General features: G+C 43.5%; 1 protein-coding gene across 3 annotated transcripts in view; it reads right to left on the reverse strand.

The window, feature by feature from the left end:
• Positions 1-587: 587 nt before the first annotated feature.
• GJA8 (gap junction protein alpha 8) overlaps positions 588-27,507 on the reverse strand; it is a 55,466-nt gene continuing 28,546 nt past the window's right edge. For all 3 annotated transcript variants that reach the window (XM_069785411.1, XM_069785410.1, XM_069785412.1), the window contains one exon: positions 588-9,716. In XM_069785411.1, coding sequence (XP_069641512.1) covers positions 8,510-9,706 — 1,197 coding nt within the window. In that variant the 5' untranslated portion in view covers positions 9,707-9,716 and the 3' untranslated portion in view covers positions 588-8,509. The remainder of the gene's footprint in view (positions 9,717-27,507) is intronic.

Here is a 27,507-nt window from a genome sequence, read left to right on the forward strand (position 1 = left end):
GGGCGGGTGGTGCCCCTCTGACCGCAGAGGGAAGCCGAGGGAAGGGGACCCGCTGCCGGCCGGGGAAGGAGGTGGCCGGCTGGAGGCGCAGACGCCGTTCCGCCATCTTACCTCCGCGCTGGCTCCTGTGCAAGAGTCGAGCGGCAGCGGAGCGTGGCGCGCCGCGACTGCGCCAGGCCCGTCTTCCCACCGCGGGGGAGGTGGGTCTCCCGCGTGGGGCCCTCTCCGTCCGCCCTCGGCGCCGGGAGCCGGGCTGGGGATGCGGGTCGGGCCTTGCAATTAGAATGTATCAAGGAACGGGGCCAGAAGGGAAGTAATAGTTCAAACAGGGAATTTCCTGATGCCTGTCGGTGTGAGATCCAGTCCTTCATGTCACAGTCATGTCCCCGCTTGAACTTAATGGTGTCTGTGTCTTTTTTTCCTCTTAAAACCACACCTAACCGTTGCCGCTCAAAACTCTGTATTTGGAATAACCTACAGGAAGAGAAAGAATCAAGTGGGGCTAGCTGGGAGTTTAACAAAGCACAGAGCCCCTGCTGATTGAAAATCAGGAACCTTTATTCATTACAACTCATTTCACTAGGAAAACAAATCTATGTTTGGTTGTGCCGAGTCACCGGTTTAGTCCCACAGTCTCTTTGATTGTTTGGCTTTCTGTCTTGCTGTCAGTCATCTTGGTTTGAAATTTGTCTCTTTGTCTACAGCATTGCAAAGAGAAAGAGACATTCAGCTTTCACAGGGAAATGAACTGAGGGAGCAGATTATCATATCTGACCTGAGGCCTCTTTTTTTACAGCTTCTGGTCTTGCTGCCAATTAATGCAGAGCTGAGATCAGGATTTCCCTGTTCTTCCTTTCTGTATCTGCTACTTAGAAACTGATCTTTCCTAAAGCGGTGAGATTCCTGAGTTTGGAGGGATTCGTGGTTGTTTTGTTCTGTATTGGTAGGTTGTGGGGCAAGATTAGTTGTTGGTCGCTTTTTAAAGACAGAACTTAACAGGAAATCCTTTAAAAAATAAATTATACAAAGCCAAATTCTGCTCTTGTTTACACCTTGGCAACTCCACTCACTTCAACACAAGGTCAAAAAACAAGGCAGAGTTTGGTCATAGCTCTTTAAAATTTCTTCTTTGCATGTGTTTATAAATAGGCTTGAAACATGTCTCTGCTTAGCTGTAAATTACTGATTCCTGAGCCTGGGGAGAAACACACAGGGAAGAAGGTAATTCCTACTGGAAAAACTCGGATCCACCCCCTAGTCCCAGGACTTCTCCTTCAGGGAAGACAAAAAGTGTAAAAAGAAAATGGGAAATTTATTCCGTGTTGTTCCTCCTTAGATAGCTGCTGATGTGCATGTGTGGGGAGAAGGGTCCATGGCACTCCACAGGTACAAAGACAACTTCTCAGTTGTGAGAGGCGGGTAGTTTCATTAAACAGAATATAGATAGAGGTGGCCAGAGAGGAGAGGCAGCGCACAAGGAAGAAGGGCTGGTCAGTACGTTGGCAGGTTTCCACTCAGTTCCATATTTCATTCTTCCCCATATTAAAGTGTGAATGTGGCTATTTTATGTTCAGTTTGTAGAGGGAACTGAAGTCAAGCCTTTCAAGTAAAGTGGAAAGGTGGAGCATATTGAATTAAGGCAGTTTGTTGGCCAAGGGTATATTTAGAAATAGCACAGGGTTCCAGAAAGTGCTACAGGGAACTTTCATGAAAAATAGGCTTAGCTGGCAGCTGGCCATCCATTTTCTTTTCTCTCCAAAGGTTTTCATGAACAGGAGCTCTGAAGCTGGGAGTAATCCGACATCATTCTGATTTCTGGTGAGTTCAGATGATGATGTTCACTGGCAATAGATGAATTCCTTTATGGAGTTGTCTATGACTTTTCTTTGAACTAACATATATGTATTGAGAAACTTACCTGACCATTTTTGTCCCAGTAATTCTTCATATGCTTAGGTAGAAGGATTTGGGAAAAAAAGCTTTACCCATGCTATTTCTGGTTCTCGATTCTACCCAGTAAATAGAGGAACCAGTGCATAAAAGTTCAATTAAATTACTTTAAAGTTGCTGACATTCTTAAAATCCAGAAATACCAGATTTGGTAACAGGCTGGGTTTAATTCATGTCTCATGTTGGCTTGCCTTATCCTTACAATGAGGTACTCGGCCCATGAGCTTGCAGGCTTCTTCGCTTTGGCCTTTGCCTGCAGCCTGCCTATAATCCAGGATTTTTTGGTATGCTCATTTGTAACTGTGTTTCCTTATCCCAATCATCCTTCAGTCCAGCTCTCCCCTGACCTTCAGGGAAACACCATAGCAGCCAACTTTTCTGTTTAATGTTTCACCACAAATTTGTTGCTGTGTTGACTTAAAAGTTTTTCAGTAGGCTACTCCATGACTTTTCCAAGCAATACAGACTTTCCTCCTTGGAAACCAATAAATGGCTTGTTTTGCTTTTACTGTGTCAGGCTGGATCTAGCAAGGCGAAGGCCAACAGTCTTTGGGTTTTTTAAAAAATGTTCTGTCAGTAGCTCTGTAATCACCATTTCTATTCAGTTCTGCTTCATCCCAGATCAGCAAGCTTTAAAATACCCAGGTTTTTGTTGACAGAACATTAAAATGCCATCCTCTGCACTTTCAGATGGATTTAAAGGCACACTTGACACTGAAATTAAAGGGAGCTGGAAAGACCTAAGCCCCTTATATTTCCATGATTTTCTCTGTTGACAAGCATACTCTTTTTAATTTTATTTTATTTGTAATCTTCTTTCCAAACCAGTTACACAACACATAGTTCTGGCCTCAAGCAGCTTTTCTAGCTTCCAAACATCAGTTGACTGTGTTTGTGCATCGGCCTCTGCTGCAATGCCCACTTAGTTGGTGTTGTCTGCTGGGACAGCCTAAGCAAATTCTACCAGAGCACCCCAGAGAGGCAGAAAGTGCCCCACACCCATTGTTCCACATGCAGTGGCTGCACTGAGTTTTCAGCTTCCCATGGGATAGATAGTTCAGGCTGGAAGGGACCAGCTGGTCCAGCCTTCAGCTCAATGCAGGGCCAACATCAAAGTCAGACCAGGGTGCTCAATGCTTTTCCCAGTCAGGCTTCATCCTCCAAGGATGGAGATCCTACCACGTCTCTGGGCACCTGTTTTAGTGCTGAACCACTCTCCAGTTGAAAAATTTTTTTCCTAGTCAGAATTTTTTAGTCAAAATTTTCCTTGCTGTTCTTTGTGATCATTGCTTCTGATCCTTTGCTGTGCACCTCTGTCAAGAGTCTGGCTCCATCTTCCCTGTAACTCCCCATTAAGTACCTGAAGACAGCAGTTAGACTTCCCCACCCCATTAGCCACCTCCTCTCTAGGTTGGACAAATCTTCAATGTCTCTTTGTACATCAAGCTGCTGAGAGAAAAACTTGAATTGTTGACAGAGACACGAGTCTTGCTGGTTCTACTGAAATAGGTGCATGCCAAGCTAGTTGCAAGTAAAGAACTGTGTGCCAGGCTACATCTTGGCAAGTCAATACACATTTATTTGCCATGGTTACTACTCAACTGTATAAGCACATTTGGTGTTGGCAAAAACCCTTTCCCGAGCCATGTTAAAAGGCGTAGCACACACGGAGCCTAAGAAATGGTAGCATCATTCTGTTGGGGAAAAAAAATTATTCCAATACTTAGACAAGTCCCCTGCTTTTGGTATGTTTATCCAACCCTGGCCCTTGGGAAATCTGGCATCACATACCATTTTATCACAACTGCCTCAGGCTTATAGGAAGGCTTTAGTCTAGCTCTCATAGCTGTTCCTGTCTTTACTAAACAAAACTATGCCTAGGCTAGGATTACTTTCAGTTGTCAGCCTGAAAAGCCATTTTCTATACAAAACAGCAAACTGCCACTTTTTTTCAGCATTGTGTGACATGGCCGCTCTTTAAATGTAAAACTGCACAGTCAGTGAGTTACTGAGTGGCAGGAGAGACTGGGCTTTCCTCCCTCAGTAAGTAGATTTCATGCCCACACAGACCTAGAGAGCAGAGATCCCCCCAACTGTCTCCACTCCTACAGGAGGAGGAATCTGTACTTCATTGTGTTTCAGCACTCAGGGATCGTTGGTATCTATCGCACTTAGAGGAAAGAATCAGTATAACATGATAATTTGTGGGTTTACATTCACAAAGAGGGGCTTTTTTTCTGCGTGCTATAAGCAATTGTAAACTCTTTCATGGAGACTCTGGAAAATTTACTTGGAGTTTGCACTGAGTGGTTTAAAACAGAAGCCCAGCAATATTGTGCATTATACAACCCTCTCCCACATGCCTTACAAAGCCCTTAAAATTGTTAGAGCTCCACCAACCTGTACCCCCCTCCAGGAACTGTCTTATTTAAGCATAAATGCTGCCCCAGAATGGATGCTGGGGATGGAGAAGAGGGGTCCATGTAACCACACTGTCACTGCTGCTTCATATGGCCAGGCCAAGGCTAAAGTGGGAGAGAGAGGTGGGGGATCAATGGAGTCTTTTTTACTCATGGCAAATCCACATCTGCGTTGATGTTGTCAGTGCAATGCAGTGTTCACATTTTCAAACTAATGCCTGCCTGGTCGAGGAGTTATGTATTAACCAAGTTAGCCATTCTGCCAGGAAAGAACAAGGATACCATGCATTTCAGCAGTGCTTTTCATCAGATCATTCCTACTTACTTTACAAACAGAATTAAAGAAGCCTCACAACATCCCTGTGAGGTAGGTGGAAATTCTTACACCCATTTTACAGGTGGAGAAAACAGGCACTGAGAGGTAAAGTGATTATCACAGCAAGTCAGAAGCAGAGCTGGAAGTAAATCTAAGATTATTATCCTAGGTCCACTGCTCTAGACACTAGAGAACACCAACTCCCACATGCTAATGTAAGCTAAGACACTACCTTTCTCTTCTACTTTTACCTCCTTTGGTGATTTTGACACTTGCATCTTAATGCTCCTTGCAGAGAGCCAGTTATTTATTTGCACAGAGAGCCAAGGGGGTACACACACCTTTAAATGATCCAGGCATGGCTCTAATTGTTCAGTGACTTCCCCCTTCCCAAGAAAATAATTTTCCCTGTTCTTTATATCTATGTTTTGTGTACTTATTTTTTGAGTAGAATCATACACTGAATCCACAGCTCTGAGGCTGTTATGCAACTTCACTAGCAATTTCTTGAATAAATGATTAAATTTGTCTCATTGAGAAGGAATAAAACACATTTATATGATATCAGATCCAGAAATAGCAATAATCCTTTGCTCATCTGTAGGGCCTTCCATCCCAGGGCGTCCCATTCTATTACTAACACAATATATCGAGCCTCACATCAGCTTTGTGAGGTAGAAAATTATTCCCAATTGTACAAGAAGGAAGAATGACTTGCTGACAGTCCCACAGTGATTTCATTGCAGAGATGAGGCTGAATGCCAGAAGGCCAGACTGTTAGTTCCCTGCTCAGTTTGCCGAGAAGGGCTGTCTTGATGCCATGGCTCATACTTGGTGCAGATTTGCTAGCAGTCTGGCAGGGTACTTGAAAACCAGCTTGAAAAAAAAATCAACAAGCAGGTGACTGGATACAGGAGGAAAATGCTGGTTTGTTTCATTGTGCTGTCATGACGCGGAGGAAGAAACCACCTTTTCTGTGGCAGCTGTGAAAGAACTACAGGGTGTCCATTGAGTTCACTGCATATAGTGCATTTTACTGAAGTACTCCAGTGAAAAAGAATGACATACTCAACATCTGATGATTAAAGACTGGACCGCCCAACAGTCATAGTGTGGACCATATACCTGTGATGAATAAGGACTCATCTGAATTAGTCCAGAGATCTAATGAAGGTATGCATGTCAGAGGTCAGGAACAGGGATGGTTATTAAAATACTTTGTATGTAAAAGGACTTGTCAAGTAATTAGAAGTAAACAAGTGTGGGGGTGATTCATCTAGTCTGTTGGTATCTGGAAGGATCAGATGCTCTGAAGATAGAAGATATCTCATACTGAGCCGTTACAGATATATTTTTTTTTTTACCTCCAGGCAAGTGTGTTTCCTACCCCTTTTGATGAGTGGGCTGGTTTATGCTTAGAACCATTAAAACTCTCTTCTATCTTGCTATGAAGAAAATAAAAAGTAATAGATCCCATCTCATATAAGTGTAGTGATTTTGCTGTTCATCTGAATTTTTGCCCCTGCTTGAATTCTAGTAGAATACTGGGCACAGTGGACCCTTTTCCTGCTGAAAAACATTCTCTTTCCTCAGTTGCCTTTCATTTGTGTTAACTGTTCTCCTGTTTCCGTGTCAAGAGAGTGGATAAATGGTAGCCTCCAGATTCTCTCTCTGCACGTTCCTTCACATGTGTTGCTTTGTCATATTCCTTCCCAAAACTGAGGAGGTACCTTCCAGTCTTCCTTCACAAGGGAGGACAACCTAACAGCCTTTGTCCAGGGGGCAAAGATTTTGACCTCAGGTGGCAAACCTTGGGAAAATATGCAGGCCCAAGAGGAGCAAAAGGATTAATAGTAAAAAGAAAAATAAAAAAAAAATACGTGGCACCGCTGTGATGCTGAAGAATCCCAATGCACCCTACAAACTTTCTACATATGTACAGCTTACTTCACTTAGCAGTGAAGTCTAGCCACCTTTGCACTCCTACAGGGCAGCTGCATAACAAGGCAGGGGAACTCCACCAAACAGGTTAGATCAGCGAGTGACAGAACTGACTACTGGTGGCTGCATGGGCTGGGATGCAGCAGGACTGGAGGTATGAGCCCACGCCTACCCAGAGCTCTTTCAGACACCCATTTGACTTCAATGGGCTTGGAGTCAGCCCTACTACAATGGGAGACCACAGAGGGTCTTTTCTAGCTAATGGCGGGATGAGTTTTATGCATTATGCCAAAGACCTTTTTTTTCCTGACCTGGATTAGAGCCTGCCCTGGGAACAATGGGATGGGCTGCAGCCCAGCAGAAAGAATTTGCTGAGCTGGCAGGGTCTGAGGTTTGCAGAGCAGAGCAGATGAGAGTGCATACCTGCACTTTTCTGGCATGAGGCTCAGTTTTGGGGGGACACAGCTGTTAACCTGAAGTTTTTTGAATGCATTGCTGCACTGTCTCAGCCGAAAGATGCTGCTGTAGTCCTAAAATTAGAAATCCACAGGGATTTAAACATTTGCAAGCACATGCTTTTCTGCCTTTTGTAACAAAAAAAGATTTTGCTGAGGCTCTGGGAGTTCTCTACAGACCTGTTGGCACAAAAGGTCTAAATCATATTTTGGAAGGCCTTGTTTTACTCGAGACTTTGGCATTTAATAGAGATGTAAACCACTGGATGGCTCCCATCTGTCAAATTAAAAACAAAGGATGTCAAAAGACTATTATGATATCAGACTTTTCAAACTTGAACAGCCAGTTTTGTATTTAGAGGTTTAAATAGGCACGTAGTTACCTAGACCCCAGGTTTAGGTACACAGGTGCCTTCAGGACTCTGGACCTGAGATTTGCTGAGTGCCTGTAAGTTTGGGAGCTCCAGGAACTGAGCACATGTCAGGATCATGCCATGAAGGCTTGTGTTTGGTTTCATGCTCTGGCTGCTGTAGCTGTTTCCTCCTTTCACAGAAGTCTTCCCACGCTTGCTTTGCTAAATTGAGTTGCAGATCTTTAAATCACAAGACTACAAGTAAAAAATATCACTTGAATTTATTCTTTCCAGTGCTCTGAAATAGGCTCGGGGCTGGATGACCCTCTTGGGAACAAATAATCCATCTGTGGGCATCTGCTAAATCCTAGTAGAGAGCTACTGTTAACCTTGCCCATTGTCAATGTCACTTGAAGAGCAGAAATATTTTTGACATAAAGGAAAATATTTTTACCTAACTCAGATTTGCATTCACAGAGAAACTGGGGACATTTTGACCCTTATTTTCTGAATAGAGAGGGGAAATAGTACTTACTATTTTAGTCTGTTGATGCTAAGCACAGAATTCACTTTGTGAATTAAATAACTGCAATTCCATGCCAACAGCGAAGGGGAGATCTGCTCAGCATGCCATAGGTGGAAACAGAAAAAGAAATACTAGATACAGTTGTTGATCAGTCATCCCCCTTGCTGGCTGCAGAGACAGATCATCCCCATGTTCCTAGAGAAATGTGGAACACAAAGCTTCCAGTAAATACGTTCACAGTGGTGACATTTGGGTTTCACTGCCACGTTAGGTTTCAAAAGACATCAGTTATGTGTACAATGTAGCTATTACTGTAAGGAGTTAGCTGGCATGTGGAAACAGGGAAAATGTTCCTTTTTAAATGGACATACAGGGCAAATAAGGCACAGTTACCATGATAGTACCTTTCCAGTTGAGAATCTCAAGAGGAAATAATATTCAAATGGCCATTTTAGCACTTTGCTTAAAAATATCTTTTGATTTCTTTCTCTATCTCTCCTTTTCTCTTCAACCTTTTCCTTTTCATGTGCTCCCTATATCCTGCACCTTCATACAGTCAAATCATCTGACCTGGCCCGGCTACTGGCTTTACTTAGCCTGCTGAGGGGTCTCATATCAGTGGTGAGTTCAGCAGGTGCTGAAGGCCCTTCCACTTCATCGCTCACCACCTCCTCCACTGCTTTCTTCACCCCTGGCTCTCCCTGACGTCCCAGCTGCTCCTCTTCTTGTTCCTCCTCTGCTCTTACCTTCTCCTCTTCTGGTTCCTTCGCTTGTGCATACGATGGTAACCTCTCATCAAATGCCCTAGAGAGATCTTCCAATGGTCCCATCCCAATCTTCTCCTCAAACTCATTGAAGGCTGATGGAAGGGGACTGGGCTCAACCCCTACTTCTGCGAGAGGGAAATAGTGGGGCACTGGCTTCTCTTCTTCCAGCAACTTGTAGCCTTTGGTCTTTGGGATGGAGGGGACTGTGATGGCATGGAGGGGCTTCTCTGGGACCTCCCCCAGCTGTTCCTCCACTGGTCTTCTCAGAGCCCTCCGGATCCTTTTGAGGATCAAGTGACTGATCTCCACCAGGTTGAGGAAGAGGGACACGGAAGCCACCACCAGCATGAACATAATAAAGATGGTCTTCTCCGTGGGCCTGGAGACAAAACAGTCCACAAGATTGGGACAGGGCCACCGCCCACAGCGGTAAAGGGGGAGAATTCGGAAGCCGTAAAGGAAGTACTGACCTACTATGAATCCCACCTCAAAGAGGGTTTTGAAAATGATGTGGAAGATATAGGTTCTCAGGAGGGTGCCCTCCAGGCGAAACTTCTTGGTCCCATCAGGGTTGTTGCCTTTGTTCTGATTTGGAGCCAGGGGCAGCTTCTCTTCATCCACCTCAGCTTGCTGACGCCTCTCAGCTTCCTCCCTCTCTCTCCTCTTCTCCTCCATGCGGACATGGTGCACGGCATGCCCAAAGTACATGAGTGAAGGTGTGGATACAAAAATGATCTGCAGGACCCAGAGCCGGATGTGGGAGATGGGGAAGGCCTCATCATAGCAGACATTCTCGCAACCAGGTTGCTGGGTGTTGCACACAAAGTCTGACTGTTCATCTCCCCACACTAGCTCGGCAGCTGTTCCCAGGATCAGGATGCGGAAAATGAAGAGCACTGTGAGCCAGACTCTCCCGATGACAGTGGATTGCTCGTTCACCTGCTCTAAAATGTTCCCCAAGAAACTCCAGTCACCCATTTCTTACTGTCTAAGGAAAGAAAAAAGAAAGAGAATGACCACAAATTATGCTAAATTTAAAAGATTTCAGGTTTTCCCACTGATGTCTTTTGTTGCTTTCAACCAGTAAGTATTTCCCTAATATGCTTTGAGAACAGAAAAAAGGTTGCTTGCTTGCTTATTTGCCTGATCACAATGATTTATTAGCAAGAGAAGGGCTGGGAAGCCAGAGCAAACTGCTTGCTAAATTCTTTCTTCCCTGGCTCTAAATGGGCAATTACTTTGCGGGGGGGGGGCTATATTTAACTCCTTGTCCAGGTAAGAGTCTTCTGTGGTGCCTTGTAGGCTCAGTTGCATGAGCCTGCTTAAATTTTGTACACGTACAAACACTCGCCAGCAGTACAGTAGAACAGATTTATCAGCATGCGGCTGCAGTGGTTAGAAAAGAGAGTGAAGCTTTCAAGCACCCAAGCTCTTCTGCACACATGGGTCAAACAGATCTTGAATTGGTGCCCATCTTGCACCTATACAAACCTGGATTCTCTCTAAGGTTGCATATATTAATTCTACATTAGAAATCACTCTGTTAGGTAAGAATAGCAATTACAACACCATTATTATTTTAGTAATACTGTATAAGCTTAATAACTACCATATATACTAGTTTTGCTATATAGTATGCATGATATACAGTATAATGATTTGGTGTTCTTTGGGCTATTCTTTGTATCCTCTTCTGAAGTCAGTTGCCACACTGACTTTGGAACCAACCTGGAGAAAAACACAAAGGTCTATAACTGAGACCTAAAATACTGTTTTGTCTCTCTAAAATGTCAGTGCTATCTCAGGCTAACACAGAACTGGAAGCCAGCTGCAGGAAAGCTAAGAAAGTAGTTCATTTTCAAGTAATGTAAGTCAAACTTTACATCTGTCATTATTTTTGCATGATAAGAAATTATTCCTAGGCCAGGACTTCATCCTGCATATCCTCAACTTCCTACTATATAATTTTAGGCAAGAGAAAAATCTATGAATGAGGGAAATAAAGAGCAAACTTGTTTGGGATGGGCTGATTTAACATGGCACAGCAGTCTGAAGTCTTTGAGGAATGCAGAATATTACAGTGATCCAGAAAGACCAACTTGTGGACCATGACAAGTGAAGCAGGGAATAGCTGGTCACAGGGATCTAGAAGATCATCTCTTAGATACTACCTCCATCTATAGTTTCCTAGATGCAGACATACATAGACAAGTGCTGGGAAAAAGAATGTACAATCAACTGCATGGAAAACTGAGTATCTAAACTTCCCTCCTCCTTCAGATACCACTGGGATATATTTGTAATGCCATATATTACAACACACCATTGCATACCAGGCAGTTTCAACTACTGTGTGTACGTATTCACACATAGAAAACCACACAAAATATTGAGATTTCTATGGCTCTGGGGAATTTCACAAATTTTCAACAACAAAAAAAAATCCTTCTGATGTTATTTTTCTAAACCAAGATGGACTAATTTTCCTTGCCTTCAAACCTTGTAAAATTTTAACCTCAGACACCCATGTTAGAAAACAAAGAACAGAACACAGTCCTTTAGCTTGCACAAACACCTTGCATGCATAAGCAGCAAACATAATTTAATTGATACTTTCTCAGTCATTAAAGTTGTGCAAAAGAGTGTGTTAATGTCAGCACTTACATTAACAAATCTAGCAGAAGATTATGCTGTTTACATACATTATCTAAACTGATTTAAACATTCTCTTTCTGCAAATTCACAGAGCAAAGTACACCCAACAGTTACCAGTCATGTGCAACTCTGTAAAAAACACGACTACACACAATATAAACTTCATTGTCCCCCAGGCACCGCGGTTAACTCCATCCCTTTCTTTCTTTGTGAGTTACGCTGATATCCACAGCTACCATTTGAACATTTCCACTGCAGCACGCAAGAGCGGCATTCAAGATGTGATAAACCTTATGGAAAACTCACTGTACAAGAGAAGGAAAAATGTTTCCTGTCTAACTCCATCAAATGTCTCGCTTCAGCTTGCTACATTTGGCTAAACTCTTCCCGAGATCACTTCTGAACTAGTCACATTTTTCAAAACTCTGCCGTGACCATCCTATTTTCTCCATGTGAAGTGGTTCGAGATTGCTCAATCAGTTCAACTGCAAGGAACAGTTTTGGGTGGACTGAAGATAAGTGGTACAACCAGTTCAAATGTTTAGGATTCCACCTGTAAGCAGTCACCCCTCAAGTCTCAAGAAAGGTGCAAGCGATGAATTTAGGCAGTCACCTTTTCCCTTAAATTGCCTGTCATAAAGAAAGAGCAGGAGACTGCCTAAGCCCACCCAGAGTCAACAGACTCGTGTTCTTAACTCACTTGTTGCAAACCCCCACCCCGCACTTCCAGACGTTGCAACCTGAGCACACTACCAGCAAAAAAGACTGTATAGGTTAAGGACGTTGAGCAAGCAACTTGCCGCTGTGAAAGGCTCCACCGAAGAAATGTGTCCCCCTCCTCTCTTGGCACTCTGCAGGGAAGAGTGAACTTTTGTCTCTCTTCTTCCCTACCCTAAAAGTCCCAATCTTGTCGCACGACTGAGCAGATATGACTGAATTGGCTCTGATGGTGGGTTTTAGTTGCCCTGCAATATTTAAGCTCTGAGCCAGACGGCTTTATGAAGTGAGTGACAGTTAGTGACATGGGGAACAATAGGGAGAAAAAAATAGAGAAAGAGAGGCAGAGACACAGAGAGGAGAATCCACTGAACATGAAAAGCAGAGGGGGGAGAGGAACAGGCGACAGGCAGTGAAAAACCTAATACATGCATAAATGGGAGTTTGCACAGTTAAGCAGGGACTAAAGCATCTCTGCAATTCTGCTATGGTTCAGCACAGCTCTGTGTGTGTCCCCACTTGCTAGTCTTTAGGTGTTGTCGTGTGACAGGTGACAAGGGAGTGCCAACATCTCTGATAGCGGCAGAATTAATTGAATTAATTTGTTACCCTACACCCAGCTCTGACAGCCAAGTCGCATTGCTGATTTCCAGCACAGGCATCACTGAGGCACAGGGTCTGTATTTGGCATTGTCAGATACTTTGGACTGCTCTTTAACATCTTTTACCTGGAAAAAGAGCAGTATGGGAAAATGAGATCATCAGTCAATATTAATCAAGGCTGAGAAATACCAATTTTACAGCCTCACCTTTCAGTTTCTTAGTTCTGCTTAGTTTTTCTTCCAAATGCATCTTGCACATGCACATGCATCAAAAATGTCTAAACCAAACTGTTTTGTTAAGGAGCGTAGCTGAATTCCAGCAGCCCACAAACAGGAATGTTACCCCAGGCGCACTCACCTACCCCCAGCCATCTGCAAAAATGCTGGAGAGCCCATAGAAGAGAAAAATCACAGGCTCAATAATGCATCCACAAGTACAACAAACTGCCCTGTGAGTTTTGATTATAAGCCAAAGGATATAACTTTATTCTGAGTTGTTGTTTTTGTAGTCTTTCCGTATGAATTGCTCAGAATGTGCTCTTGGTGCTCAGCTCTGAAGAAAAAGAGGATTACTGGAAGCAAGATCTGCTAAGCAATGATACAGACACCAGGCTCATAAAGTGATGAAGCAGCAAGTAGCTCTCCTCTCTCTTTATGCATACTCAACACTGAATTTAATTCCCCCGAATGGCATCGGGAGACGCTCTGTCTCTAGAAATGCTGTTGTTTGAATGAGATGATATAATAAGAGGGCCACAAAATTTTGTATCTTCAAAAGATGCCTCTTTTTGGTGTTTCTGGGCATTTGTGCCCATGTAAGTTCAGAGCCTCATTTCAGCAGTTGTCTTCCCAAACAGCTTTTAAGCTGAGTTGCATAGCCCCAAAGGACAAAGCACAACTGGAGAGAGAGATGATGTTTTTCAAACTGGATTTCAGAAGAGCTAAAGGATAAGTGAGAGTTGGAAAAGAATCATATTTTTCAAGAGTGATCAGTTTGGAGACACAAAGGAAAAGCATTCTCTATGCATGCAGTTGGAATGAAGGTCATATTCCAAACACCTTAATAAATCACTCTCTTAATAGAGAAGTAGTAGAGGTCTATACATGACATTTTTCAGCCTGTGCTACATAGTCTTCCTGGAGAGAGGACACACAGAGGAGAGGACACAAGTTCCAAGAATGTGAAGTGAGTAAGACAAGGCACAATTTGATCAACAAGAGGAATAAGGACAGTAGGGAAGAGTAAGGAATACTTTTGTTGCTTTGTTTTGCTATATGCTACTGAGATAAACTAGGATTAATACATGAGTGTCTGGTCATCACTGCCATCCTCATCCTTTCTCTGGGAAACAGTAAGAGAGGGAGAACTAAATGATATGACCAGCAGCTAACACCTTTAAAGAGTGCCTGCAAGCTGGTGCATCACAGAAGCCAGATAGTTCAGATGTTAAACTGCCCATCCCTTTTCAGACTGAAACTGTCTTTTTGGAAAACTCAGCTCTGGATGAATGTGCATATCCTTTTCTGGGCCTTATCTCTCTAATATAATGAGCCAAAACCCAAATCTGGTATGTAACTACATGGCTGTAGTCCATCTCTAAATTACATCCAGCTACTGTCAGAGACATTTCCCATTAACCTTCTATCTGCCATTTGCAAACACTATCCAAATATCAAACACTGTCTGGCAAGTTGCAGAACAGCTTGCAAGATGCAGCTGATGCAGAAATTATATTCAAGTCACTGATCATTTGGTATATGTTACCTTCATCTGAATGATCAGGGTGACTTTCTTTGCTATCACTAGGGTGCCGAGCCTTTAACATGGGGCACACTGACTTTGCTGGACATTTTGGGTTTGGGGAAAACCACACAGTCCCTTCAACTGGTTGCCTTTTTAAAAGGCACCACTGAGCTCTGGGACAGATTCTCCAGCTCACTAGGGCCTTGTCTTCCTGAAGAAAATGGCTGCAGAAAATGGCCTAAATGAAGTTGAAGATGGCCAGTGAGGAATTCCTCTTGTACTGGGCTACCCAGGGAAGTGATTGTTTGAGATGGGGTTGAAGAGGAGAGGGCAGAGCACAAGAAGAGCAAGAAGGGGACTTGATTCTCTCAGGCATCAGAGTAATGCTGGAAGTCAGGGCTGCCTTTGTAATATGAAAGCAATGGCTGTAAAAGAAAGGAGTAGTGACCATAAAACCAAAGCTCTAGAAGACTGGACCTCACACGCAGCATGCTTTGTTTGCCGAGTCTGCAAAAGAACTGCAACACTGACAGTACCAGACTGGTAATGGTGAACACTTCCAACCTGTGTACCTGGCCCAGCATTTATGCTCTCATTAGGCAACCTGTAGAAGTGCTGAGTACTTCCATCTCCAAAAACCAGTGCTGGAAATAGTAGCAGCTAATGACAGTAACACTGTTACTCAGAATGACTTTTTCTTGCCTTCAGGACTTTTCTTGCCTTCAAAGAAACATAGACATCTCCTGCACTTCTAAAATGTTATTTTCTTTGGAAAGAAGTTTGCTTCATTGCTGACTTCTCATCCTCTAGCTGCTTTGAGGCTGGTGACTGAGCTCCTGTCTCTGGCACCACTGAAACTGTGAAGTCTCCACTGCAACTCAGCCTTTTGCTCAAAGACTACAAGGTCACTTGGGGAATGTGGGATTTTTCATTCCAGATGGATTTCCAACACAGACATGATGTCAGGACAAGGCAGGGCCATGCTATTGAACAGCTCTGTTCATGCATGATAGCAGATTGTGCAATTATATAGTGCACAACCCTGGATAACGATACCTCTCCCTCAAACAAAGTTATCTTCTCCTGATCTGCTTAGCTAGAAAGTGGCACATGCTTCCTGTTCTTCTGCTGAACACACAAACCTTTTGCTCATGGCTGAAGCTGAACACTAAATATATTCAACCTGCCTACAAGAAGGTGAGAGCTTTACCCAACACTCTTGTTTGCTAGACACTACCCAACTTAGCAGACACCTGCTTTCTAATAACACGTGTCTGTCCATCCTAGAGCCAAAGCGATCTATTGGTCTGACCACTAGGACCAGTGTCCCAGATTTCATCTTCTCTCTGCCACCTACTGGTCTCAGAAATCATTTAAATGTAGCTAGCCCTGGGCAAAATCTTTAGGCAGAACTTGCTATGTCCCTACAAGACTGGTAAATGCCACTGTCCACATTTTAAGGGCACAGCTCTGAGATTTTTCCAGGACTCTCTTCAGAGCCCTCCAGGCACTGGGGGATATAAATTGTTGGGGAATATATTTTGCTGGGAAACTGCAAACAAACCATAAAGAAAAGAGAGGAAGGAACATATAAAGCATCAAGAAGGAGGGAAATTGGATAAGTATGTAAGTAACAGGAAGGTTTGGGCAAGAACACAGGAGAAAAGGTGAAGGCAGGGTTAGATTGTGCTGAGCCCCAAGTGGAGGATAAATACTTATGGGAAACATGTTTTTAATTTAAGGGATAGAACAAAACTAGACAATGAATAAAGATAAGCAGGGCAAAAGTGGAATGTCTTTCAATATCTGTTTAACTTAAACGCAGTTCTTCTCTGACAATTACTGTTAGAAGAGGATCTGGGGAATTACAGGCCAGTCAGCCTAACTGTGATACCTAGAAAGATACTGGAACCAATTATGAAACAATCAATTTATAAGTAGCTGAAAGATAATAAGGTGATAAGAAACAACCAGCAGGGAATTTTGAAGAACAAATCCTGTCAAACGAGGCTAATTTCCCTCTTTGACTAACGGGCCTGGTAGATGAGGAGGAAATGGTAGTTGTAAAATACCTTGACTTTAGTGAGCATTTAGAAAATGTCTAGATTGCAGGCTCCCGGAGCAGCAAACAAAGTCACCATGCAGAGGCTACATAGGTTGAAGTACCATAATCATAGGTAATTATCAGGGCTTCACTTTTCCAGCTGGGAGGATCATATGCCTGAAATTCTGCCTCCAGGGCTGCTCAGTATTTCTTTGTGTGTTTTGGTCAACAGACTAGAGGAGAAAACCAAAAGGATGACAGCTGGGGTAGGGGGGGGGCAGCAGTCCTTCCTGAAGGCAGGGGGGCTGGGGTGATCAGAATTTGAGAGGAATGTGAGACACTGGAAAGCAGGGCTGCCCTCTGCAGAGGTGACTGTACCAAGATACAATTCGGGAAAGGTGACTGCACAGACACCAAATACGCTGATCCAAACTAGATCGTAACCATTTCAGCAGCAGTGCAGCAAAGAAAGAGCTGGGGTGGGACTGACTATGAGTCTGTTAAGTGAGATTCCCACAGAAAAAGACAAATTTCATTCTGAGATTCTTTAAGGGGAGTTTTGTGTATAAGGCAAAGAAAGCAATTATTATGTGCATTTACTCGATACTGCTGAGCTCTCAGCAGGAACAGTGTGTCCGGTTCCAGGCACTACATTTTACAGGAGATGTAGACAATTTGGAGAGAGTCCAAAAAAGAACAACAAAATGATAAGACATGCAAAAAAACCATGACTTATAAGGAATGGATAAAATAACTGAGTTTGTTTTCTCTAGGAAAAGAACAACAGGAGGGGAGGCATGATAACAGTCTTCCAGCACATAAACATTTGTTATAATGGGTGGAGAGACTAAGCAGTTGTCCTCTACATTCACCAGAAGTTAAAGAAGAAATAATCAGCTTAATTTGCAATAAAAATGATATAGCTAAACATTAGAAAAACACTTTGCAATGGTAAGAATAGCAAAGCACTACACCACACTGCCTGGGGAGGCTCACAGGAGGTTTTTATGAAGAGGTAAACAAACATCTGTTAAGGATGATCTTACCTCATAAGCAGGAAAACAATCTGGGGGGAGAGGGAAGCTTTCTGAGGTCTTTGGCTGTACAGTTTTATGTAGGGCCACAGACCTAGAGAAATCTCAGAGAAATATTTTCAGCTTGTTTTTGGGTTCTTTTTAAAGTATCTTGCTACCAATGCTGAAAACTCAGCCTGGACATCCCAGGTTGTCTACACCACTCGGTGCAATGCTGAACTGGAGAGATACCAGCTCAGGTTTGGGAGCAGGTTGGCTGTGTCAGCAAAGCATTCCACTTGAATTAATTATCTCCTCTAGAGTGGAGCTAATTAGCTGGGGTAACGTGAAGAACAGTGGTGCTATGCTGCTTCCCATGCTGGTGCTAGGTCACCCCAGGCTACCAGAGGTATCTCCACACTGCCCTGCAAGGAGGGCTGTCCTCGGGGAAGCTTCGGGAGGGTCACTGCTTTGTTCTTTAACTTCACCGATGGCTCTGAATGTGGTGCGGATTTAGAGGTGTTTGCTCACCATAACCGCATTTCAACCAATTTGTTCTCTTACTGTAGTAACTGTAAGATTAAATGCCGTAGCTTATTTAGAGTGTTTCATCTGGACATTGAGGCTAAACATGAAAAAAGGTGCGAGTGACCCATGGCACTTCCAGTAAGAACCTCTGTTCTCGCTCAGTTCAGCGCCGACCTTTTCCAGAGGTGCTGATTTTATCTGAAGGCAGGAGGAATAAAACCCACCCACCTTGTCCCAGTACAATTGCCGGAGTACATCAGCAAAGCAGAAACAAGGAGCAGCCTCTGCAAGCAGTCCCTCGGGCTCCTGCAGCCTAAACCACTAGCGGGCGGTGTTCTCTCATTCATGCACCGTACAGCACCGGGGAGACCGAGGGATGCTATGAACGCGAAAAGAGAAGGCACAGTGTGCCTGGTATTACCTTTCTCTTCCCTCATCCTTCCTTTCTTAAACTTCTTCTGCAGATACAAAACCAAGGCAAAGCAAACACAGGAAAGTTGCGGTGATGCAGTAATACCTATCGTGAATACGATTTTTTTATAGTGCTTTTACAATGGTTAAATAGATGAAGTTAAACTGACGTGAAGATCACTTTTATGTCACTGATTTTACTTATAGAATCAGTGTAAACTTTGTTGACAAAGCACTCTTTTTGCTAATATAATCTGTATTTTCAGTTGACTCTGCATCCCTTTTCCAGCAAATATTTCTCACGTATACCAGCTGACCTGCATGATTCTCCTTTTAATAACAGCATGGTTAATAATAAAAACTGCACTAAACTTACAAAGAATGTGTAAAGCAAAGGAGATGAACTCTCACACATCAAAGGTAGGTGCTATGGTACCGCAGCAGCAGCACAAACAGGGCTAGGAAAAGAATACTGGTTTAGACACATGATTTCGTGGATCAGCATGATTTCACTTAAAACTTAACCAGGCTACTTCTAGAAATGCAGACCTTTACAACAGTGTCCTGGTTAGAAATTCTAAGTTCTCATGCCAGTGCAGATGCTATTTCTGAAAAAGTGCACTGGGAAACGGCCCAGAGCTTGTAGGCAAGGTGTAGCACATGCATTATGGAGCTATCATATACAAAATGCCTTCCTAGGTCCCCATATAGCCTCCTCTTACCTGGCCCTTTCTCTGCTCCCTGCCTAGAACCTACTGCCTGGTCAGATGTGGAGGTGGAGCACATCAGCTGAAGGACATCACTGAGAAGATCTAAGACTATATGCATGCTGCATACTTAGGTGGTCCATAGACACAAATTTCTTTCTGCATATGGTCTAGATCATGGCCCTTCCACCACTATTGAGATCCTCCTCAGAGAAATGGATTAACTGCTATCAGGAGTTGTGAGGTATCAGACCAGTTAGGGAACGTGTTGCTTACAGCCAATCTGGACTATGTAAAGTGGATCCAGGGAAAGCAGTGACAAGCACCTGGTAATACTTCTGGTAATAATTAATGCTCCAGGCCTGCCAGTAACAGAGGGGCTAATAATATCTCCCAGCCTCTTGAGGGGATCTCCATATGTTTGTTTTATCAAGACTTTTTATGCAATCTCTTAACATCCTTAGGCACAAGGAGCTGGAAAGAACAAAGCTTCTGAAAGACCTGAACAAGTGGGTATGTCTGGAAATGTCCTGTGTTACCTCACTGTGCATCAGGATTGTTGCCTTCCAGTTTCTGATGCGGGCTCATTCCCCACTCCTTTCTCCTTTCTTCTGGGCTCTTCTAACACCACCAAGGCCTGCCTTGCTGAGTGGTAGGCTCAGGGCTCTCAGGAGCATTGTCACCACCCACTCTCCACCTTTATCTCCCTGCCTTCATTTCCACACCGCAGAATGATGCGGTGGAGGTGTGCTGTGCACACGAGATGTGGAGGCGGCCTGGGAGAGCTCATAAGCAGGACAGGGGAGCGATGGGCATGGCAAAACAGGCCATTATCTGTTCTTCCAGTCCCGAGAGATGTGCATACCTGCCGTGCACTTTGGCTGACCTCAGCTTCCCATTTCCCACAGCAGAGCATGTTCCCAGCCTCTCTGGGGAGGACATCCGTGGGGACGGTTCCTGTTTCCCTGCCCTTTCAGTCATTTGCCTTCCTGAGCCTGATATGATTGTTTCTTTGGGCACAGTGTAAAAGATGCCAGCAAGGAACGGAAGCCTCTCATGCCTCAGCGATTTATTAAGAAGAAAAGGAGGTTATTGAACTTGGAAGCTGTTGAGCCAGTCGTTCTCTTTTCCTGATCAAGGAGATAACCCGTCCATAGATAAATCATCCATCCAAAGATCTTCAGCATTCCCTAAGACAACCTGGCCTCAAACTGATAAACAGCCGGGTGGAAGGAGGCAGGGATTATCTATGTACAGACCTACCAGAAAACATAGGTGGTAGGGCTGAAGGGCTTCCAGTTTGGAGAGACCTGTTGGGTTTTTTTCTGCATTATCTCCAGCAAACTTCAATCCCTTGAAGTCCTGTTACTGCTCAGTTAATATGATATTCTTAACAGCAATATGGTTTAAAGCATTATCAGGATCCTTGTAAGAGAAGCATTAAGACTCTTTGGGGGTCCCCTATCCTGTGTCCTGGCAAAACTTTCAGCAGCTACTTCTGTGGCAAGTCCCACCTTGGCATAGCAGCTGTTGATTACTCTTCCACATGTCCTGCCCTGCAAGGCCCCATTCTTTTCTGACTGATAAACACCATCATAATGAATGCAGCTATTACTACAGATAGTTCCTCCACAAAATACAGGCATGTATTTTAATGGCCTGTGTCTCTCCAGTCCGTGAAGCTCTGAAGTGAGGACATGAACTCTAATATTTCTGTTGGCCACCCTGCTTGGGCCCAGGGTGCAGCAGGTTTGGTAGGTTTCTAATCCCTCTGCTGCATATCAGCTCCACTGACCAGTGCTGGGTGTATTCAGCTGCAGCCCTTGCTCTTCCTTTCAGAAACATGCCCTCCTTTACAGAAGCACGATACAGAAGTTAAGTCCATTCCAATACATCCTCTTTAGCTGTATACAGTCGTGGCATCCCTTTCCATTTTATATTCATCAAGGCTTTGCCTGCCCAGGAGACTACAGCTATAACACATTGGAAAAGATGCTGGGATGGTTTGTACAACTGAATGTTAAAATCAATGGCTGTAGCCCTAAGAAAGACTGAGTGGGCAGAAGTGGGGTAAAAAGAAAAGGTTTTACCTGCTCGCTTGTTTGTGATTTTGAATCATAATTTCCTAGTTAACAATATTCAATATTTGTGACTCAATGTTCTAGTAAATGGACTGATGATTTAGTTCTGCAACAGATAACCAAGCAACACTGGAATATGGGAGCACTGGTTATTCAAGCACTAATCAAAGAAAAAACAAACATAAGTTATTGCTTAGTTTAACACATGCTGATATTGCTGAATCAAAAACAGCCTTGGGGATTTTTAAATGTTCTAAACAGCTTCCTCATTTTGCAAATCTTAAATCCAAAATGAACAAAACCTGTATTTCACCTTATCCAGATGGGTAAAGTGATGGTAGAAATGAAAGGGTGGTAGCAGGTTTACTGATCCCCAGTTAACTGCACTGTTATATGAAAGCAGACCAAGGTCCAGAGTGGTAATGCAAAGCTTTGAAAGACATGATGCTTTAAAAAGTCCTGTTTCCCAGCCCTGAGTATAATTCTGGGCTAAATCAACACAAAGGAAGGATTTACATAAGAAAATATAAATAATCATTGGGAACTGCTTAAAAATTTTTTACTAGGCACCAAAAATACACAAGTCCCCAGTAAAGAAAGAATAGTGTAATTGAAAAAACACAACCAGATTTAAAATGGAAATGCGGGTGGCTTTAAGTAAGTAAAACACATATAACAGTAAGAGAGGAGAAGCTGAATATAAATTAGAAGATAGGACTTATAAAAAAGTGATGATGGAAGTGAAAGAGAAAAAAAGACTGACAAAGCTATTTTTTAAAAAAGTAAATTAAGAACAAAATGAGTCCTAATCATGGTATTGATCTGTTATCAGATGGAAATGTTAGATTATTCAATAATAATGCAGACAAGAAAAATTAAATCAATAAATACTTCTATCCTACTGCTGGGAAAAAAGAAAGTAGATGATGAAGACATTGTTGATGACATGTCTATTATCATCATATCCCAGAGGAATTAAATACCACCTACTAAAATCAGGCATTTTAAATCAGCAGGACTGGATACCTTGCACTGAAACTTACTTTATTTATTTATTTTTAATAAGCTGCATAGGATGCCTCTGCACTATTTATGTTGATTTTCTGTACTTCTTGGTGCAATGGGTAAGTCCTGGAGAAGAAGAAAAACCATATTCTGGCATTTTGTAAAGACTATGTAGAAGGGCATATCCCATAACTGTAACTACTCACAGGTAACTACAGCCTGTGGTAGGATCTCAGTCCTGAACTAAATAATGAAGTGGCTAACACAGAACAAAGGGAATAAAAGGAGGGAAATATAACTAGGGGCAATCAACATTGTTTTATAGAAAATTCACCCCACTGAACTGTGTTAATACTTTTCTCTGAGGAAATTGCACATACCATTGTTAAATATAACAAAGCTGGTACAACATACTTAAGATCCTGGAAGGCAGTTTCTCTTCTATCACATGGCAATTTGAGTAAAGAACTTGCTTGACAGAAAAATAAGATAGCAGTCGTTAAACAGACTATAAATGACCTATCAGACTGGTCCCAAAATACAATTGAGAACTAGAAGTGATTGTTTTGTTTATAGCGTGTTTGTACCAAGATCCTGGAGGGTTTTTGGCCTCATGATATTTTTAGTCAATAACCTGGAAGTAAACAGCAAACATTTTGCAAATGTCAGTAAGTCCAGGAGAGGGACAAATCATGAAAAAGGGGACTGCTGATCTGGAGCACCCCTGATGGCACAGTGAGCTGGGCAAACACAGAAAGGGTTTGCTTTAGCACAAGGAAGGTCACGTCTTGCACATCCGCAAGGAGATCAGCTGTAGCTCTGCTATGGAGAACTTCGTCCCTGGAAGCAGTGACTCTGCGGAATACTCTTGAGCTCAGGGTAGCTGAACTGCATACAAGCTCGCAGTGCAACTTGGTGCTTGATAGGGCTACATGAACCTTGGATGTACACGTAGAGGCAAGGCATGTACATATATCACCTCAGTCCTGCCTGGTTTATTATGCAGTTTTCGTGACAGTCCTCTGCTGTCAAAATCTCCCCATTATGTGTTCTCCATGACCCCTAATTCAGCAAATTAGAAGAAGAGTACTTATTTTCTGGTTCAAAAGTCAGCTTGCTTTAATGACTACCTGCCGGCCTGAATGAAGAAGGTAACCCCCAGGACTGTCTTCTCACCTTGTACTGATCATGTGAGATCTTAGATCTATACACAGGCTGCTAATATGTAATTTTAAGGGCTTAAATCTGCTCATCTCTAGTCCAGCTCCCAAAAATAATTTATGATCTGTAGCCCAGAAAGCAGTGTCACGAGTGTCCATGTACAGCATCATCCTGAGGATTCTTGCTCATGCATTTCAAAAGCTAGTCCCATCTATAAGCAATGTCTCATCTCTCAGCCCTGGAAAGATAGCGCCTATCTTTGCTATCCATATAAGGGAAGCAGTTTGAAGGACACAGGCAAGACCGTGTGAGAAGCAAATGTGAAGCAAGAAGACTAGAATTACTGCAAAGCAGAATGAGAATAGCAAAGAACACTCAGCAGAAAACAAACCAATAGACACTGCCAATCCACATGTGCCAAAGGACAGCTCACAGACAACTTGAACGTAGAGCCTGCCTCCTTCAAGCTTAATACAGATGATGCCCCACAAAGCACCTAAGTGCATTTGTATCAAAGGGTATCATGCATCAGCACTTGAGCTGCCTATAGAAGACTCATATCTGTCCAGCATGAAGGTGCCAGCAACCTCCTGTTTGTTACTGTACTGTTTCAAGTCTATTTATTGGAGTACAAATGCCAATCCTGGCAAGCTGTCAGTGAACCTACAAAGACTTATGAACAACCAGGCACCAATCATGTACCCAGAACAGACCCCCAAAAATACAGAGACTCCTGCAAATTCTCTTGGATGCTATTTGCTGTATACATTGTCATACCTGTCAAAAGCCATATAACTGTCCTAAGAGTAGATTTTAATTCAGCTGGAAATTGACATTTGCATTAACAGGTCTCCCTGATGCCAAAGACTTTAGTCACTCATGAATCTCAGGTGTCAAAGGTTGAAACCACTTCATTTCCTGCAAACTAGTCCAGTGCTGTTACACTCTTTGAATGTATTGCCTATCCTGCCAAAGCATGGAAAACCTGGAACTGTCCTAGAAGCCATCTGTCCTGGGAAAAGCAAAGGCTGCCAAGGAATTAAGGAAGGGGTATTGATTTCTTCTTTTCAAGAAAGGATGTCTGGGCTTGCCTGGGCAAAAAGGCAAGCAAGGAGCAATAAAAGTCTTATTCATGGAACAATACAACAAAATAAATAATGTAGGCTTTCTGCTAGTGCAGGGAAGAGGGCAGGCTCAGGCTGGGACTTCTAGCAGCAGCATTTAATCTAGCTTGTGTCCCTTAGAGAAAAGATAAAACTTCCGTAGACTGCCATGGAGGGAGATCTGTGAAAATGCTAAGTGCTTCTGATGATCCAGGCCCGACTCTCCCTTTTAGGCAAGATATTTAACAGTGACAAAAGTAAAGGTGACTGTACACAGACCACACATCCCTGACCCATGGAAACCACTGCCACAGACTGGTTTTGAGCCCTGAAGGACTACATTTGTCCAAGGACTGCATTTATCCAAGAGTACTCATGGTTTCAGCAGCTATGTATTTGTTACAGAAAAGGGAATGGGCTTCTTGGGAAGGATTTCTATCCGAGCAGTAAAGTCTTCATACAGCTGGGACTTTCTGAGTCATTAACTCAGCTGTTTTGCACAGCAATAAACCCTAGATAAGGAAACAGCCAAGAGCAGCACAGATTGCCAGAGAGGGGTGGGGTAGAGGAGAGGTCCTGATTCAGTTCCTGACAAAACCCTTCACTTTTACTCCCCACAACTACATACCCACCTCAGTAGCACAGTTCATCCATGAGCAGAGGCAATCCTGGTACCACTGGAAACAAACCCAGGGAATAGGGTCATGGCATGTTTCTGGCAAAAGCCATCAAAGCCAAAAGCTATAAGAACTGGAGAAAGTCTCCTGGGGCCTGACTGTGCAAGCACAGCCGTCCTGGCCATGTGCTGGCTTGCAGTGATAACATTGTGTGCTGAGGTTGGCACACAATCCAGGTGCAGTCACAAGAGGAAAAGCTTCCCACCCGGTGCAGCCTCAGTGGTCACATCCACAGCTCCTCGCCCGCTTACCGCCCCTTGCCACACTCCACCCAGCTAGCCCTCCTGCACCGCAGGGGACACACTGCCCTGCCTGGCTTTCTTCCACTGTGTTGGGATAGGGCTGGCTCATAAGTGGCCATTGTGTTTCCCAGAAAGTACTGTTACAGCAAGTATCTACTCACACCAGCGGTGCGCAAAGGCTCAGAGCCCCTGCTGGCCCCTATTAATATTGCCCCAACCTCCACCTGCGTCAGTGCTCATCTTTCTAGTGCTGTTCTCTGAAGTTTCTAATGGTACATTGCACCATTAGAAACTTCACTGACCATTGCACTGACCGTTCCACATGCATGCTTTTGGCCTCTGCCAAAGTTTAAGTCTGTGGGGAATAAGTTAAGAAATGAAGCAAAACCCTGGCATCATGGGAATATAGTTTTTCCACAAAAAAATTAAAATGCCCATTGAGGAAGGAGAGGGAAAGAACTCATTCTTGTTTGCCTCAGAAATATAGGAGAATAACTGTTCAAGGTTTAAAGTTTGAAATATATTCAAAGCCATAGATGATGGTATGCAAAGGAACGCCTTGGTTTGGCCAGAGGAGAATTAAAGCAACACTGATAAATGACGATTAATACCTCTTATCACTGAGCACCTCAGTGGACACTAATGAAGCCTCATTTGCTTTAGGATATCACTGCAGCATAATCCAATAAAAAAGTGAAGCAAACACTCTGAGTTCAGGTGAGAGGCCTGCATCTAGCTCATGCCCTTTTCTCCCAGTGAAGACGGTGCCTGGTTGCTCCCGCTGAGGACTCTGGCTTCTCCCACCTTGTACAGCCAGACCCATGGGTGCCACCATGGACAGTGGAACAGTGCTCTGGGATGAAGGGCTGGTGACAGGGTAGGGGTGGTGGCAGCTCCTCTTTGAAATGTTGGTGCCCACCTCCACCACCCTCAGTGGTCTTTCAGTGGTGGAGGTGGCTGCCGATGTCATGGGAACAGAGTAGATGGTTACATAGGAAACAGGAATGAAGGGGGAGCAATGCTGCTTACTGGAGCACTAGCATGCATGTGAAACTTAAAGAGGAAGAGTGATGTGGTTTGGCTGTTTGCAGGCTGTTTGCACAGGTCAGGGTGAAAAGGAGTAATGCCTTGGATTGAGAGGAGATGCCTTCTGTTCTTGCCGTGAGGTCCCAACTCTCAACCCCATAGCTGCCAACAGTGAGCCAACCTCCGACTGCTATTCCAGAAAGATCATCTAGACCCACACCTTCAAAAACTTGGGTCAGAAGACTTAGTAGAAATCCTTTCCATCTCGGCAAGGGTCTACTTTCTGACAAGAATCCAGCCACAGTTTAAAAGCCTCCTAGTGGAGGATGCTCCACAACCCCCAGTGAGTTAGTTTTTCTAATGGTTAATTACAGACAATGTTAAAAAAATAGTGCTTTTTCTCATATGACTTCCCCCCGCCCCAGTTTCAAATTCTGGGGTTTGGATCTTATTACACTTCAGTCTGCTAAGTTTGTTCCCCATGTAAGTATATATAGACACTGAAAAAAGTTAGCCTTCAGCTTTCTGTTTTTCCTTTTAACTTCTTTCACTGGAAGGCATACTTCCAATTCTTTTACACCCTCAGGCATTGTCCCTGAAATCTCTCCCATCCAGGAACCACCAACAAAAGCACTAAATAGAGTACATGGGAAGTGACCGTGTTAGTGCTAAATGACACATGCTCAGCCTCTCCTAGAGCTATTAATCTTGAAGTTATTTACCGAAAGCTGCATGAGTTCCCCCAGCTACAGCATCATCCTGGAATTTTGTTGTCAGCCAGTGAGCTGCACCAGCCCCCACTTCTTCCCTGTCACTGCTTCCCGAGACAAACTTGCCAGCTGATAAGCATAGCCTGTATTCCTTATTCTTTGACATGTGACTTACAGCAGCTAATGTTATGCTTGGCCCCATCTTTCTGAGTGATCCAGACTATTGCAGTAATGTTTTGGGTTTTTTTGCTAGCTTACTGATTTTTGAGTCATTCCTACTGACCAATTACTATTTTGCTGTCTTTCAGATCATTGATAGTAGAGTTCAATAGTATACAGCCACAAATGACTAA

The sequence above is a fragment of the Haliaeetus albicilla genome, chromosome 6, assembly GCF_947461875.1.
Source record: "Haliaeetus albicilla chromosome 6, bHalAlb1.1, whole genome shotgun sequence".
Taxonomy (NCBI): Eukaryota; Metazoa; Chordata; class Aves; order Accipitriformes; family Accipitridae; genus Haliaeetus; species Haliaeetus albicilla.